An 18,008-nucleotide genomic window follows, 5' to 3' on the forward strand; every position below is an offset into this window, starting at 1 on the left:
ATCTAGAATCACAGATTTTAAATTCTTCAATAGAACAAACGTATACGTCAACATGACTAAAATAATATATACACAAAATTTTCAGGATTACAAGTGTATTATGTTAGCAAGAGTCTGGAAGTTTAAGAGCACAAGCATGTCATTGTACTTTTACTCAGTCAAGTAGAAATAATTCTCACTTTCCGAAGAAAATGTCTTTCTTCTTTTTGAATGTATGGGGTGATTAGTTGTAACTTAAATAGGACCTTATTGCGGAATCTATAACTGACCTCAAGAATTTCTCGGTGAATTCACACAAATATTATAAAATCACCGAGGCTTGAGAAGGATGTGTACGGATTACTGAATAATTTGAATGTCTATAATATACAGATTTTAATACAATTTTAAGACTAGCTAATTATCTGATTGACGACACAACATGAAGAAAAAATTCGGAGTGGCAAGCCAGTGCAAAAAAAAAAATAGGAATACACTCTACTGCAACATATAAACCTTATTTATTGATTCATAGTTATTTGCAGTTGACTTTATTTTTACCTAACGAACAACCAAAGAGGCTTTTTATGATTTCAAACTAATGTGGAACGCTATTAAATTATCGAGGAAACTTAGCATGTTATCAGGAATGATATTCAGACTTTTATGGTAAGTAAAAGTGCAAATACTAAATCATATGTCAATATAGAAAAAGAGGTCTATACTTAATACAATTAAGAAAGAAATAAACAATAGAAATGCAATTAACACTATTGGTTAAATTATAGTGCCAGAGGGGTTGAATCGGATAGAGTGTGGGCAAAGTAAAATTAGCTACGACAGGTAGATATAAAGTATCTACCGAAAAGATTAAAGTCACATATAAACAAATAAATATGAATTCTTCTGAACTCACTATTAACGGCTAATATAGTAGCTCCGCCAGGCAAAGACTTAAACTGGGTTCTGTTAACAAACAAACACTTCCCTTAACAATAATACTAAATATTGATCAATAAAGTAGTATAGGTTTGAAATATGGTTAGATAAAGTATCTCATTACCTTGAGATAATTAAAACAAAACGATTTCAATAATCGTTCAATCCCATATATACTAAGAAGATGTCAACTTTTTCATACTACTACGTTTTTAATATCGGGTTTTTACTACATGTAGGAAAATCACCGAAATATAAAGATATTTATTAAATATCATTTATTATCTATTGACATTAAAACGAAGACTTTTCTTATAAAATGTGCTATTAATAAAGACTAAGCTGATACAATTTATTTATTATACACTTTTTGTAAAATTTAAATTTGCAAATCTAAAAAATATTGTTTATTTATTTTCACAATTTTAGAGTTAATAATACTTTATGTATTTATTTATTATTAAACAACTGATTAAATAAATAATAGTGAGGTCTAAGCCATGCACTAATGACATATTATATATTTACTTCTTCTTTATATTTTCTTTTATGAAATAAAATAAATATGTACAAATATTTTTTAAATAAAATTTGTATTAAATTAGAAAAATAATTAAAAAATTATTATTTTATTTAAAACTGTGAAAGAGTTGACAAACTCGCGTGTCTGGAAATGAATTTCATTAGGACTTCACTTTTAATCGTTTTATGCATAGTTTTAATCGGTGAGAGACAAATATTCGCCGCGAAAGTTAGCCGAAATGCTACGGCAAATATTTCAAACCGAGCAAAAATTATCGGTGGTCGGAAAACAACAATTGCTAATATGAAATATTTAGTAAATCTACGGAAAGATGGTAGATTTGTATGTGGAGGAGCACTTGTGAAACCACAATTTGTGGTATCGGCAGCACATTGTGTGAAAGGCGTGGCATTACGGCGATTTACTGTACACGCCGGAAGTTCGTATCTTGATAGAGGTAGTGTGACAAGAAAAATTATTAAAGCTGCTATACCAAAATCGTTTACTATGACAAGAATGAGAAATGATGTGGCAGTTTTAAAATTGGGCAGCCCATTAACGGGCGAAAATATTGGAACAATAAATTTATGTTCGGGCGGTGTAAATGTTGGAAGAAGTGTTCAAGTGTCCGGTTGGGGTGTAACGAAATCGGGTACTTCAAGGACATCGAATCAAGTAAAGACTGCAACTCTAAAAATTATAAGTAAAAGCAGATGTACTAAGAGATATAGAAGACAAGCAGTATTGTCAAAATCTATGATGTGTGCACGTTGGAAAGGTAGAGATACATGTCAGGGTGATTCTGGCGGCCCACTGGTTTATAATGGCGAACTATGTGGCATAACCTCTTGGGGTATTGGCTGTGCAAATCGAGCATATCCTGGTATATATACAAACGTTAATGTTGTACGAGGATTTATACAAAAGAATATGAAATAAATTGAAATAATGTGAAATAAATTAAAATAATATGAAATGAAAGAAAAAAAAAATTAATTAATTTATTGCAAAATGAAATTATTATAGATTTGAGACAAATCTGTTTACCAAAATATTGAATATTTAATTGAGGTACTCAAACAGAATTATTGTCAGTTTATAGTTGCTAATATTTAGCGCAAGAATTTTAATATTTATTCAAGTTTAATTTAAACCGGATATAGAGTGTGAATTTTATTTTTGTTGGTGAGATTATAGATAACAGTACATAAATATATGAAATGAGTAAATTATTTTTATATAAAAAGTTTTTAATTAATTTTAAATTGCTCAACTAAGGTCATTAATTAAACAATTAATAAATTATAGGGATGATTCTTTTCAATGTTAGAAAAATAATATTTCAATTTCTGTAAACTAAACATATTATAAATTCAGTATATTATTTAAAAAATATAATTTCAAATAATTCATATAAAATCACAACGAGTAATTTTATTATGTATTTTATTATTTTATTTCATATTTAAAAAACTTACCTTTATTTCGTAAATGACTCGGTACACTTATATTAAAACCCACATTTTGTAAAAATACATTGAACGGATTGCTTACAGTTGTGATCACGGAATGATACTCATTGACTAACATCGTTTTATTGTCAAGGTTAGTTTGCGTGACTAAATGGAATCTACACAAAAGTAAAATAAAAAAAAAAATGTAATTTATTTAATAATAAATAAAGATACAATTTATATTGTACATACGTAGGAGCAATATAACATATTGGATTAATGACAATATTGTCATCGAGGTCTTTGGTCCGTCGATGATATCGAAATGCATTGATCGTGAATGCAGCATTTTTGGTCAATAAAGCGAATATTTTATCTGTACCCATTTCAGTTTCTATACGAGTTACACGTAACTGCGTATTTTCTAAGAATTGTTGAGCTTCTGTTGTGTACAAAAAATGATAGTACATATTTGGTTGTAGTTTTAGATCGTTTTCGAATTGTAAAACTTTTGGACTTGTTGTAGATTTATTTATAAAATATTCACGCATATCCGAAAGTTGAGAAAACGTACTATATTGTGATGTTTGCAATTTAAAATTGTTTGTGCCATCAGAGAGTAGTACAGAAAACCTTCGAATTTTGATTGGTACATCTGTGAGTAGTCTATAATAGAAAAATATAATATGTTAGAAAGTATTATTTAAAATTTTTATTAAAATAATGTTTATAATAACACATATAAGAACGAATATTTATATTAATATAACAATAAAATGTAAATAATACCATAGTGCGCTTCATTAACTGTAATCAACTTATAATACTTAAAAATGGGATCATTATTGATCCAATTAAATTGTATTATATACTACATTTACTAAAGTTATACTATTATACTATAGTTACATCTCAAGTTTTATCGAATCATGTAGGAATGGGTACATTCCATATCAAAGTTTTATATTTATATAAAAAATAGATTTTATTTTAGAAAATCGTATTTTATTTTATTTAATAAAATCTATATTTTATAGTTTTAAAATTAAATTTAATAAAACAAAATTTAATAAAAAACTCAGTATAACTCTCAATTAATAAGTAATATAAAAACACTGTAGCTATGTAATGAAAATACTCAAATTCAGAATAAATTTTTGTAACTATTGTGTAGCTAAGTATAGGTTTAAAATATTCAACTTATTCGAAAAGCCTTATAGAATTATACTCAAAATTATATATATGCACTTATATACACTTACCTGACTATCAGATGTACCCGGACTTCTTCATTGGTTTTTAATTCTGCACCATCAAATGTCGTACACATTTCAAATATTTCGGTTAGTTTATCCAAATCGATAGGTATTGGTGATTTGATAGTTGTAAATGTATTTTCCCACAAATCTCTTACTTCTGGTGCTATTTGTGATTGAGGCATTGGCGGCACACTCTTAATATAAAATTAATTAATTATAGTAGAGTAATGTAATATGTTCTTCTGTATTTACCTGAAAAACTTTCCAAAGATTTTCTAATACCGCAATTCGTTCTTTTTGTTCGGAACGAATCTTCAGAGATAAAGCCTCAATGCTACATAATACATAATCAGCAATTGATGCTGTTATTAACGCACAGCGAAGAGTTTTTATTAAAACATCCGAAAATATAGATGACCATTTATCTGAGCGATAATCAGGTAACATTAATGAGTAGAGTCTAAAAAAAAAACTTTTTTGTTAAATAACAAATATAAACATTTATATATGATAAATCAATAATAAGTCATTATTCAAAATATGCTAAACAATAATTATAGACTCATCTGATATTTGAATATTAAATAGATCAAGGGCATAAAATAACAGGCTTATCAATGTTTAAACATATGAATAATTCCAAAATTATTGTTAATAATTTTATGCTAATATTCTTATGTACACATATAAATATATAAATATTTCATATAAACTATAAATATAATATATATAATTTTATGTTGATATTCTTATGTACACATAAATATATAAATATTTTATATAAACTATATAAAAATATAAAAATTATGAATATTAATTCAACAAATTATAGCAAATCATTACGTTAAATATACTTGCTAAATATAAAATAAATATTGAGTGGAAAAATAAAAACAGTTGTTGCCCAAATTAAATAATAGAAACGCTTTTTGTGACGTAGTGATAATGTGTTTTGAATAAAAATATATTATACGCACGTCAAGGCTTTGGCATGATCACCACTTTTAAAATATTCCTCCGCCATATCAATAGCAAGTTTTTTACGAAACCTTAAACATTTATAAATTTTAAATTGTCCCATTGCCTGACCAAGTAAATTAATAATGGCATTCTAAAAAATATAATATTATTTTAAAGTTTTTATAAAAATTATTCATTATTATATATTTCTGTTTACCGAATGATTAAATAATTTTTCATTTTCACGTATTAACATAATAGTTTGTTGTTCAGAAGCGGGTTCGCCAGTTTTGACAGCGCGAATTCCAAAAAATTCTGTATATAAATTCATTGTATTATTGTTTTGTAATGTTGTAGGACTCATTGGCTCCGTAGGACTAAGTAGAATTGCTAAAAGCATTAGGGATTAATAAGCATTTTACACACTGTTTTATGAGATATAAAAAAACCTACCGCTACTTTGAAAAAAGGCTTCCTTTCGCTTAATTATATATTCAGCTGCTTTTTGAAAGTATATGCCAGGATGCTGTGTTTGTAAAGCTGGTAAACCATTCTTTACAGCTTCACAAAAAAGATCAGCAAATACACTATGCCTTAAAGAAAATGTACAATAAAATTTTTAACGATGAATTTGTATTACTTACTGTGTACTGAGCCACGCATAGTGCTCGAATAATAAATCCTTAAAACCCACACGATTTTTATATTTATCTATATGACTTATAAAATGATTTATTGCATCTCTTGGTACTTTAAGTTTAAACATCAGCCTACATATTTTATAATTAAGGAAACCAGCTACCGTTTTTATTTCAAGACAATTTGTATCAGTAATTCGAATTTCATCTAGACCCGCATATGATTGAGTATAATGCCTGTAAAAATGTAAAAATAAATTATAACCACTGGTATAAATTTTATAAATGATTTAGGAACCTACTTAAGTGCAGTGCTGAAATCCTGTCGCATTTCTGCCACAAATCCTAGCTTGAATTGATGACGAATTTTTAGCGTCACGTGCGCTGCTGTCAGTTGATCCCTATGAGTTCGTATACGTTTGGACATTAGTGTATAGTATGCTTGAGCCATATCTACGAAAGCAGACTCAAGTCTTAGTGTGTAGCCTATAGGGTATAAAAAGATTAAAATAAGTTTAATATTCTTTATAAATACAAAATATATATGTGAATAATATAATGGATATTATACAAACTTAAAACAATATTATTCTTAAAAATTGTTTACCTAATAAATGTTCTGTATGCGGCAGTATAAACAACATTTTACTGTTGATGCCACATGCAGTTGTCAGGCTTGCAGCACGTTCGGATGCTAAGAGATCTTCACCAGGAGGTAGAGGCGCAGCCTTTTGTAATAGCACCAAACAAAGTCGAGTATTACGTTCCTGATAATTATATTATGCTATTAATAAGTTATTTCTATATATATATTTATATAATTACTTGTAATGAATTTTTAAGTCCCTGTATAGTGGCGGCACATTGTACTTGCTTCTCTGTCCATTGTGCATCATTCCATTCTATGTCTTGAAAGAGTACCACAACTGAAGGCAGCACGTGTAAATGTTTTAACATCCAATTACGTTTGAGTATGCCTTTCGGATGATACCATTCATAGGAAGCACGTTTCGGCTTTGCCACTGGAAAATCATAGTTAGCAGGTAACACTTTGAACTGCACCGAAGCTCTATTCAATTTTCAAATAAAAAAATCATTTATTTTTGTTTATAATTTGTTTAAAATAATGTGTTTACCTATCGGCTTTACGATTAGTGCTGAATGCATCCCAAATTGATTTATGTACACTATTTCGTGTTACATCCAAACCACAGAAACCAATGAGTGGTTGCGGTGCAACGAGAAGTTCAGTAGGTAGCGCGGTTGCATCGAAGGACATTATTATTACGAAACTATTTTATACTTAATTCTGTTTTTGTACAAAACGGTTATGACAAAATATTAACTTGTTATTATTATTGTTAGTGAAACACACAAAAGCTCAGAGATCACAGAATTTTTTTTAAGTTTCTTTATAACTGTCTCAATAATTTTTTTACTAAATTAGTTAACATATTTAATATTTATAATTTATATTTTCAATAAAACTTATTATAAAGTATTAGTGTTTTATTTAAAAAAAGTATATTCGTGGTAGAAGAAAATCACAATGTAGGCGAAAATATGACGGAAACAATATTCGTTCATCGAAAATATATTCTCAAACAGCTGACAATGTCAAACATTTCATTAACGTAGAAAAGTAGAGAAACATAGAAGAATAAGTAATTGTGTATAGCAAATTTTAGTTGGGCATAAAGTAGTCAACATATATTCTGATATGTTTTAAATAGATTAGGTTTATTTTACTAATTTCATTTATGTGTAAAACAGAATTTATAGTTTTTATTATTACAGTTTTTTATTTATGTGTTATAACATTGATGGCAATTGTAAAAAGTAGCAATATTATGTATTCATAGAAACAAAAAATTATATATGTTTTTTCTTATAGAATCAAATCGGTGTCAATTATTTTAAGACTAAATTAAGTTGTTTAAGCTTTCTGCAATTTTATTTAAATTTATGTAGATTAAAACCTTATCTTGCTTTATAAATTTCTGAATTTTATATATCTATAATTATCCAAAGAATAAAAATAAAATATATAAGTAAAATTAATATGAGTTTCTCTTACGTATTTTAAGTCAAAATACATATCAGATACAAGATAAAGATATTTTGTAATAAAAGTCAGTTATTATAATATAATTAAAATGAAATGTTTAATTGTTTTTGCATTTAAATCATAACACTAAATTAAAAGCACGTTTACGGTGTTCCATTTAAATGGTTTAAATTATGAAGGCCACTAATAAAGTTGGTTTTCCATACAAAGAGCTTTTATAAAAATAAATCAAAATCAATTGATTTAAAGCGAAAAATGTCAAATGCAAACTTCAAAAATAAATTCGTCAAATGGGAATTACCGACATTTGACATATGTTTTATATATAAAATGTAAACAAACAAAAGCTTCGTACCGAGAAAGCAATATTCAATAAAATGATTATATTATATTTTTGGATTTTTTAAAATGGGTTGGAAACTTGTCACTGCATCCTTTGAGGATTATTTTGACATTTATATTATATTTAGTTTGAATTAAAATTTTACCTTCCGTTATAGTGCACAAGCAAAAAAAAAGTTTTATTTAAAGTTCACCTTATTTAAAGCAATAATTCCTTCTATTACTATTCAACAGTAGAGAGCGCTGTGCATTTTTTTTCAGTAGTACAACTTAAAAAAATTATTCTAGGTTAAATTTAAAATATATAATAAAATATAATTATAGGTAGAAAGCAATTGAAACAAATAACTGTTAAAACTAATTAAATTTATTCTAATGATGTGTGATAAAATCTAATACTTTTTCATCTACGAATTTTTTAATTTGCGTGTAATTTCGTCATAATAAAAACCAATACAATGGAATCCCCTTTCTGTGATTAAAATTAAAGTTTTACATTAAAGCTAATGTTAAAGTTAAAGTTAAAAGGTGTTTATGGATCTTGACATCATGAAAATATAATTTGAAAGTCTGTGGTGTGAATGTAATACAAGATTAGTATATGAAAAAGATTTATAATTTGTCTAGCTTTTAATTTGTCTAATTATATGAAATACAGTACCCAGGACTGCTGTTTAATTCTGCACAGTACTTAAGTAATGAATTTACTCAACTTTACTTTTGACATTTTTTCTCAGTGTAGTTTTATCGAAAGGTGGGAAGTACGGAGATGTGGTGAATAATTTGGTTATAAGTTATTATCATAAATAATTCTGACCGTTTATTTATAACTTAACACATAAAAAACGTTAAACAATATAATTATATTATCAGTTATTAAATTAAATAATCTTAATTGAATACTACAAATACACGTAAAAAATATATATTTTTAAATAATATAAATTTTTTCATTTTTTGGTTCCAGAAGTAAGTGTAAATAAAATACACCTGTGATAAGGATTGAAACTTTAATTCAATATATTGTTTGGACCTTACCGTGAGGTATGAAATATAGTATCTTTCAAATGTACTCCATGGGATATATCACGGCAATGGATCTTATAAAGATAACTTTTAAAATTTTGAATTTATTTATCCACCTGTTTTTTCAATAATGATTTTTATATATTTTTTATCCGGCAATAGGTCACTTTTTGTTTAATAATTCAGCGCTTGTTTAATATTTTTAAATATATTCAATATTTCAACTCTCCTTGAGAGTCATCATCAGGATCACGATCTAACATAAATTTATTCTCTATATTGCAATATAGACTCTCTCAAGGAGAGTCGAAATATAGAATAACAACAAGTGACTTATAGTCGGACTAAAAAACATATAAAAACCATTATAGAAATTTTTAATAATTTGTCGATAAAAAGCTGACAGTAGCTCTACCGTAAATTTGAAGGATGTTCGTTTTTAAAGTGTCGAGAGGTGAAGGATAAATACGATTCTTTGCGTAACCCTACAAAACAGTTCAAGTGGCGAATTAACACTATCAACACGGGATGATATGCTTGGAATATTATTTTTACAATAAAATCAGAGCAAAATGTGTTGTTATTATTATTAAAGAAATGAAAATGATTACAAAAATGAAAATGTATTTTGTAATGTCAAATTAAGCAAACCTCTAACTGCATTATTAGTCAGAAAAAAGTTTTAAGTTTTCAATTATTAACTTCATCAACAATTATTAACTTCATTAAGATAAAATAACTATAGGTACCAATCACAAATATCTGCAAGGTCAAGCGTGGTAATGCGTTAGCCAAATCAGAGGCTAGCTATTGCTACTTAGTAGTACTAAGTGCTTTATATTATTGAACACCTGGTTCTTCTATCGAAGATGCTCTCTATTGTGTTTTCTACCTGCGATTTTTCACGAAGTCAAATACCTTTCTGAGCAAAGCATTTGCATGACCAAGCCAACGAAGACACTGAGTTTTGATGCATTTAATTTGTTAATGTCGTAGCATAGCACCTACCGTACATTATTTCATCTGATGCGATGCTTATCAAAGCATACGGAACCATTTATCTTCCAAGCTTCGACACCATAGCGTCATCATTGAAGTCTTCTAGAGCGTGATTTTTGTTTATCAAGACAAGGGAGCATTTTTCAATTGCCCACTTCAATTGCCAGAAGTAACATCTAACATCTATATGGCGAGTTCCAAACATATAATTATATTATATATTATATATCCATGTGGAAGGTTTCGTTGCAGATATTTTTTCACTAAGCACGAATTAGTTTAGCTATCCAAAAGATGATACAAGGCTATGTGACAATTTGGAGAGAACAGTGATAAGAGTCGTGCTGGCATTTATTAAGTAATGTGCGATCAGACCCTTTATTGTGTATGCTAACTCTCTTTCACGTGATATATGAGGCATACGTTGATGAACACTAAATTGAAAAAATAGTAAAAGTACTAAGAAAACTATAAGTCTCAGATAGTAACTCCATTAATACAAAATCAATTAAATATGTTCTGGAAATTTATACCAAATTGTCTGCTATCTGCAAACTAGAAAAAATTTCGGATTAAAATAAGAATGTAATTAAAAACGCGAACTTAAGAAAGCAGAAAAGAATGATGGTGTGAACAATAGAGGAATATTTTTATATTTTTATTATATTATTAGAAAGACTACTCATAAATGCTATTACAGAAAATATTTAGCGTCACTCTCAAAATAAAATTCCAAAATGGAAAAGCATGATCAATTAACTTTTTGTGACTGTAAAAGCCAATAAAAAATGTAATGACAAAGAAATGGATGTTAAAAAATCATTTAGATTCTATAAACGAATCATTCGTAACCAAAAAGTAGAAAAGTCAAATCAAGACTATGAAAAGAGTTCTTATATAGCATGATATTGCAATGTTCAAGCACTTTAATTGTTATGAAGATTCTATCATCTATTTAAAGGATATATTTTCATTACTTGAGGTGATTTTCACTTGTCGCTAATAGTTTCATATATTGTATAGCTTAAGACTTACGTAAGCAAAACCTTTGATCAATAGCGTAAGTTTGTTTGCTATTAAACGAGATTAAGTCAGAATAATTGATTTTTATGAATGATATTGATATTTAATAATTAACTGTGGCAGCTGAAGCAATATATAATTTATACAAAAGAAAACTTTGAGGCTTATTCTTAATTAATTTCACTATCGATCACTTATATTATTGTTATCTATTTGTGTTGCGGTTAATGGACGCATTATGTTGCGAAGTTACTTGTAAAACTTTGATGAAGATTTCAGGTCGTACATAAATAATATCTATACAGACGAATAAACACTGAGATAACCAAATGATAATGATGATTCTTGATCATCATCATCAAATTTGTTTAAATCTTTTTTCATAACTATCATTTCAAATAATTTTGTAAAACTATTACTTCACAAATACTTGATATTTTTTTTTATGCAATTTTATCTAGATAGATAGATAATCATTAAGATAATAGATAATCATTTTAAAACAACCAAATTTAATGAACACATACTACGCAACAGTAACAATTAACTTCAAATTAACTGTTGCATTTCAGATCTAGTCACTTAATCACTGTCCTATAACCAATTTATAAAACATTCATGTTAATTACATATAAAACAATTCTTAGGCTATACTTATACTCATCCAATATCTTATAACTACATATCTATATTATCTTAATATAATTTATATACAAAATTTCTAAAATTTCTTCAAATTCTATAAGGTAGATCTAGAATACGATTTCTTTTCAGTCGTCCTGTTCTTTCACTTTTGTCTTACAGAGACAAGACAAAATTTAAGTGAACTACAAGTATATGGATGTACCTACAACTTAACCTCTTTATTTTGTCTTCTATCCTAGTAATCTTTACGTCTTTATGTCATTAATCATTGTGTTACAGACCAAGGGGCATCTGTCATCTATCGTAAAGTGATGACAATATTTCAGCATTAGAGGTGCTTGCTGTACCCCACAGCTGAACTGCATACGTCCAGGTCTTTTTATGAATGGCCTTGTAGAGTAGAGCTCTCCAAGCTGAATTGATAATTTCCTTTAAGTAATATAGATAAAAAAGTAAACACACCAATAAAAATGACATGGGAAGCTATTTAAAACCAAGTTAACTTTGCTTTAAATGTGATGTGTAGACATTAAAATTTTTTAAAAAACTTGCTTATATGAGAAATAATTAAATAAGAGATAAGTACATACCTAGACTTAAATAAAGCGAAGAGTGGAATATAAATAAGCATTGGATCATCAAATTAATTGAACTACGAAAACAAAACAAAAAGCTTCTACCAATAACATTGAAAACAACGTCAAAAAATAATTAGTTAATGTGACAGCTAACAGCACTAAAAAATTATAGAGTAATTTTCACAAAAAAATTTTTGTGTGAAGTTTTTTTATTTAAATTATATATGACATTTCGGTAGAATGGGCAAGATAAACTGTAAATTAACATAAATAGAAATTAGAGATGAAAAATGAAAATAGATTTCAATAAGCAGCAATAAAGGAAAACGGTGACAACAAACTTATATACGAAAAAGGTAAATTACATATTATATGTAAATAAATAGTAAATGTGCTTATTTAAGTTTTTATATTAATATTTCGATCACATGAACTTAAATGATCTAAATAATTCAGTTGCAAAACACATACTATGACGAAAAGATCGAGATCCTGTTTATGATAGTGTTGCCAATTCTAAGAACTAATTCATAAGTTGGCTAAATAGTTTTAGATATGAATTATAAATCATTTAATCTGTGTTGACTACTGATTTTCTTGTAATAACTCATAATGCATGACACCACTTTGATCCAGGACAAACACTCGCCTGATGTCTGCATCCTTGTTGTACTCAGAAGCCAACGATTCGTTTCCAGTACTTTTTTGTTTGATGAATGTTGAGTTATACTCAGCGTGCATCATCATGTTCATTAGGATGTCAACACGAACCCTTTTTAGGATTTAAGTAGCTTAGCTTTTCCGGCATTCACTTTGCACCGGCTCTTTTAAAGCTCAAATCTCTAAGCAAAATACCTTGAACATATTCATAAGCTATGCTTATGTGAAGTTTTGTCACAGTTCTCTAAAAGTGAGTTCAAGGTTTTCGGTTTAATTTCTTTGATCTTATCGATTGTTTTGTGGGTTTGTGACGTCGTTGAATTTCCACTATGTTGCTCATCCTCAACGGATTCACTACTATTCTTAAAGCATTCGTGCCATATATAAACGGTTTTTTTGATCAAGTATCATTTTCGAATCAATTTCGTAACATTTATGAGATCTTCGCACCATTGAATCCATTTTTTACACAAAATTTAATGCAAACTGGCTGTTGCAGATCTACTTTCAACAGCATAAGTCTTGGAAGTGTCAAGACATGGCGTTAAAAATTGGAGAGAAAATTAATGAGAAATGTATCAATTTTTGTGTGAAAGCATCACCTGGTTGCAACTTGTGAAACCACTACCTCTGGACAATTCCAGAAATTTTTAGATTTTTTGATATAGATTGAAGGTATATATATTTGGCGATGCAAAGATTATTGACACAGACGTTTACTTACAATTGATCAAATTAAACGTGTGAATGATTCCAAACGAGATATATTTATATGTATTAAAAAAATTATTTTGTTTTAACAATGCACTAAAAAGAGATTCAGCACTAGACTCCGGATACAAATTGACTTTTAGCGAAGTGGACGGCAACTAGTAAAGGCACTTGTTTTGAAAGATTATAACATCATTATTTTTAAACACAAACGTTATAGTAATCATTCCCTGCTTATGAAAAATATGATTCGATGGTGAATATTATTTAAAGTTATGTCTAAATATATGTCTCAATAAAATAGGATATGCTTTTCTTCGAAGATAAAAATGGCCAAACTAAACATATTGCTTTCCTACTTATATTTTCTAGATCTGGTCTCTAACGACTCTCATAAAATCGCAAAGGATTTGGTTCAATGAAAGAGATATCTGTATGAAAGATGTCGATAAGAAGGTGACATAAAAAAGGTCCCAATGAATCTTTGTATACGAAAAGCATATAAAACTTTGTAGTGCCGTAAAGTAAGAACTTAAAGAAAATGTAGTAATAAATAAATCCGATGCTTGCCAGCATTAATGCTTTTTTATATGACTGACCAAATACATTTAATCCCACAGTGCTTTTGAGTTTGTGGCTAATAAATAGCAAAATTTAGTTTTTCAATAAAGTAGGTTCTATACTACATTCTATTGACGCAACAGGGCTTAGGGACCTACTCTAAGCCCAGAAGTGGGCACAATAGACCCGACGGTCGCAGTGTCACATCCCATAGTAATAATAATAATAGTATATCAATTATTAATTTTTTCATTTCCGTTATATTTAATGATGTAGTTAACGACTTTAACCAAATGGATTAACGTGATTGATTACAAACCCAATGGAATGTATTTGTTATGAAAGCGCTTGGCTAATGAGAATTGGAATGCTTAGAACGAAGGAGGTGATTTCTGTATTTCTAGTTGGTGAATGGATCATATATGTGTGTATATATAGCAATACTCGAAACAGTGTTGTATGGTTAGCCAAATTTCAATAAATTAACTAAAATTTTTGTTGTAGTTTCTTTATTACTGTTCGAACCCTTCTTAATAGGTTTTTTTCGTCATAAGATGTGTTATATTCGACAAATAAAAAATATATATAGCTTCAGACTCGTGATTTCGGATTTATTTCAATTTATAAAAAGTATTATAAATTTCAAAAGGATTTAACCTATTTAATTTGTCTAATAGATTTTAATAAGTTCTGTCGTAAATCTTTTTGACTTGTTTTAATTCTTTTATTTTCCAATTCATTCCTAATTATTTTTCCCTTTTCTTTGTTTGTACTTCGGAACGAAACTTTTAGCAAAACTTTAAATTAAAAATGTTGCTCTTCGAATAGCACTTGGACAAGTTTTACGTATGCTTACATTTTTGCATAAAACCGCCATTTGTTTTTGTAGAATTCTTTTTCATTTTCTCTAATCTTTATATATACATATATTTATAAAAGCATAAGTCTTTTCAGCTCAGTTCGCAGAATACAAAATCATTCACCCACATTTTACTTACCCTCACTGGTTAGTTGACACCCTCCTTTTTTCATGCATAAAAAATTAAAAAAAAATCAGAAAAAAAATGGCGGTTTCCGATGTGAATTTTATAGAGAATTCCCATAAAAAAATGGCAATATTATATGCAGGGGGTAGCAAGCTACACTACACCCTCAACGTTGAACTAACTATACATCACATTGCGACCAGAGTTGGTCTGAACTTCGACCAGAAATGGAAAAAAGAACGAATTGTAAGAATAAAAAAAAGTAATAATTCCACCCTGATTACGTACCATTTCAATAATATTTACTAACACTAACAAAACAGAGGAGAAATCTATTTTTTTCGCATTTTTATTCCTATGTACCTACACACATTTTTTTTCGCTGAGCTCTTGCTCATTAAGATTTTTTTTCCACTTTTTTTCCCTCTAATTTTGCAGTTCTGTGTCCGAGGCGGAAAAAATTGTAGGAATGAACCCTCCACAGAAGAACTGCAAAAGTGAGAAAAAAAATGGTTGTTGATTTTTTTTTCAATTCTGTAAAGAAATTGCTAAAAAGAAATAAAAAAGCAAATTTTTCTCTCTCCTCTTTCTTCTCCTAATTAAAGTCTTACTCAATGACTTTAATTAGTTCTAAGTTTCTCAACTTTAGAAATTAATCGACGATTTGAAGAATTTGAAATTTGAGATTTTGATTGGAATGAAAAAATGTTTGGATTTAACAAAAAGGATAAAATTAAAAATGATAAAGTAAAATACATATAAAATAATATATATATAACGAAAATCTCAAATCCAGAACTAAAATGAACTAATTCGTAATGTTTGCTTGAACTCTTTCATTTAATGTGTTGTAGGCGCGCTCATACGTAAACGTATATTGCCACCCTAAAAACACATCCATGAATATAGCCTTGGACTTAAAGCATATAAAGCATATAGTTTTAAATGTCAATACATGAACTTTAAAATACACGCTTACATGGATATATGTACTTAGTTAGAACTCGTAAATATCAAAAGAGTACAGCACTTCGAAAATGGAAGTGAAGGCATATTATAGTTTGGGTCTTATAATCGAAAATAATTTTGTTTTACAGTTATTTTATATTAATATAATCGTATTATTGTATTGCTGTTGTGGTTGTTCGAGTTAGTGCTATTGTGCACTTTTACTCCTTTGTGGCTGGGGGCTTATCCCTACCCCATACTAGGCTTTAACTATGGAGAAATTCATATCGTTTTTTATCTTTTAACTAATGACGAAACGTAGGTCAGCATATCTTCCTGTGGGTACTGAGGTGGACTTGAGGTTTATATTAGGGTTCTGTCCCTGATATATTTTTTCGTTGAGTCGATTCTTAGATCTCTGTGTATGTCTGTTGTTCTAATATACCATGGAATTTTAAATAGTCTTCTTATAGTCAGGTTTAAGGCTTTGCTGTACGTATAATATAGCTTAAAAAATAATAGTTATAAGTTGTCTATTTTTTTAATAAGTGAAATATTTTTTTTTTTTGTTTTTTAGGGACTTGCCAATAAATAATTTAATTTAAATACTTTTCAATAACATATGTTTTTTGTGAAATTTTTAGAATAATATATGAGACATTGTTTTACAAATGTAACGGATTTTGATCTCCAAATCACCTTCAGTTGGGTTTAATTTTTTTTAAACTCCTTTAAAAAAATAAAAAGCTCCATGAATAACATTTTCTAATTTAATAAATTTTAAAGACATGTATTTTACTGGGTTATGTATTAGTATTTGGTGGCTTAAGTATTAGATATTCATATAACTGATATCCTTTTCTTAGTTATTTATCAGTATTTTCCTTTCCCATTATGTTTTTACTATGGATTTCTCGTGATGTAGTTTAAGTATGCCGCCTTTTTTGATTAAATTTAATGGTAGTGATCAGTTTCATGTTCAGAAATTGAAGTTTAATGTTAGTAACATAATTTGTAAAATTAGTAACATAATTTATTAAAAAATAAAATTTTACTATAACATATATTATAGTATGTCAAATGCTTCTAATTAATTTATGACGTGGGCTTCGATTTCCAAGTTTCTATAGTTTCATAGTTTTTGCTATAGAGAGTGATTATGTTTATCAAAGCTTCCAGTCCTATTAAAAGAGTAGTGATCAGCATATTTGATATTTCTGATATTAATGCTATTCAGTCTAAAGCTAGGTTTAACATTGTTGTATACTTGTTGTAGAATCTTAGAGAAGTATAATATACGTTGTCTTAATTCTCATGAAATGGGTTATATAGTTAGTTCCTTAATATTTATAATTAAAAATTTTATTTATAAAGGTTAACTTGTTACAAATAACATATAAAGTGTATTTATATTAGACAATATCTAAAAAGTTCTAGTTTAGCTAATTTATGTAGTAAGATAGGTTATAGTGTCATTGTAAGTTATGCAATCAATTTATTTTCGTAGGGTTAAGGTGGATACATTTACTTATATATACATATTTCCGGTGACTAGCCATCACTGTGTCAGGGTATCACTAGTGCCGCTTGGGTGTGATTCGCGTTACAGTGAAAAGTACCATCTTAATGTATGAAGCGGCGGTCAATCCGTTTTCATGAGCACGAAAAGATGGGATACCTGCCAGATTCTGGTCATAGTTGTTTGTGAT

General features: G+C 28.2%; 2 protein-coding genes across 2 annotated transcripts; one reads left to right on the forward strand and one right to left on the reverse strand.

Moving 5' to 3' along the window:
• Window positions 1-1,567: 1,567 nt before the first annotated feature.
• Window positions 1,568-2,380, forward strand: LOC119688721 (seminase-like). Its single transcript, XM_038103388.1, has one exon. It carries the CDS (start codon window positions 1,592-1,594, stop codon window positions 2,378-2,380), a length of 789 nt encoding a protein of 262 aa, XP_037959316.1. The 5' UTR covers window positions 1,568-1,591.
• A 62-nt stretch (window positions 2,381-2,442) lies between these two features.
• On the reverse strand, window positions 2,443-7,166 carry LOC119688722 (trafficking protein particle complex subunit 11-like). The gene is made up of 13 exons (XM_038103389.1): window positions 6,889-7,166; window positions 6,578-6,821; window positions 6,360-6,519; window positions 6,055-6,238; window positions 5,759-5,989; window positions 5,568-5,707; window positions 5,332-5,504; window positions 5,132-5,265; window positions 4,407-4,614; window positions 4,158-4,348; window positions 3,148-3,561; window positions 2,920-3,071; window positions 2,443-2,480 (listed from the first exon to the last, which is right to left on the reverse strand). The coding sequence occupies exons 1-13, from the start codon at window positions 7,029-7,031 to the stop codon at window positions 2,443-2,445; spliced, it is 2,412 nt and encodes an 803-aa protein (XP_037959317.1). The 5' UTR covers window positions 7,032-7,166.
• Between the last annotated feature and the right edge of the window lie 10,842 nt (window positions 7,167-18,008).

This window comes from Teleopsis dalmanni, chromosome X, assembly GCF_002237135.1.
Source record: "Teleopsis dalmanni isolate 2A chromosome X, ASM223713v2, whole genome shotgun sequence".
In the NCBI taxonomy this organism is placed as follows: Eukaryota; Metazoa; Arthropoda; class Insecta; order Diptera; family Diopsidae; genus Teleopsis; species Teleopsis dalmanni.

Bases quoted from the DNA above. Each gene is read 5' to 3' on its own strand.
- LOC119688721 (XM_038103388.1), top strand. From the start codon at position 1,592: ATGAATTTCATTAGGACTTCACTTTTAATCGTTTTATGCATAGTTTTA.
- LOC119688722 (XM_038103389.1), bottom strand. From the start codon at position 7,031: ATGTCCTTCGATGCAACCGCGCTACCTACTGAACTTCTCGTTGCACCG. The intron at 6,239-6,359 runs GTAAACAATTTT...TATACCCTATAG, and splicing joins GCATACAGAACATTTATTAG to GCTACACACTAAGACTTGAG. The intron at 4,615-5,131 runs GTGCGTATAATA...TTTTTTTTTTAG, and splicing joins GATCATGCCAAAGCCTTGAC to ACTCTACTCATTAATGTTAC.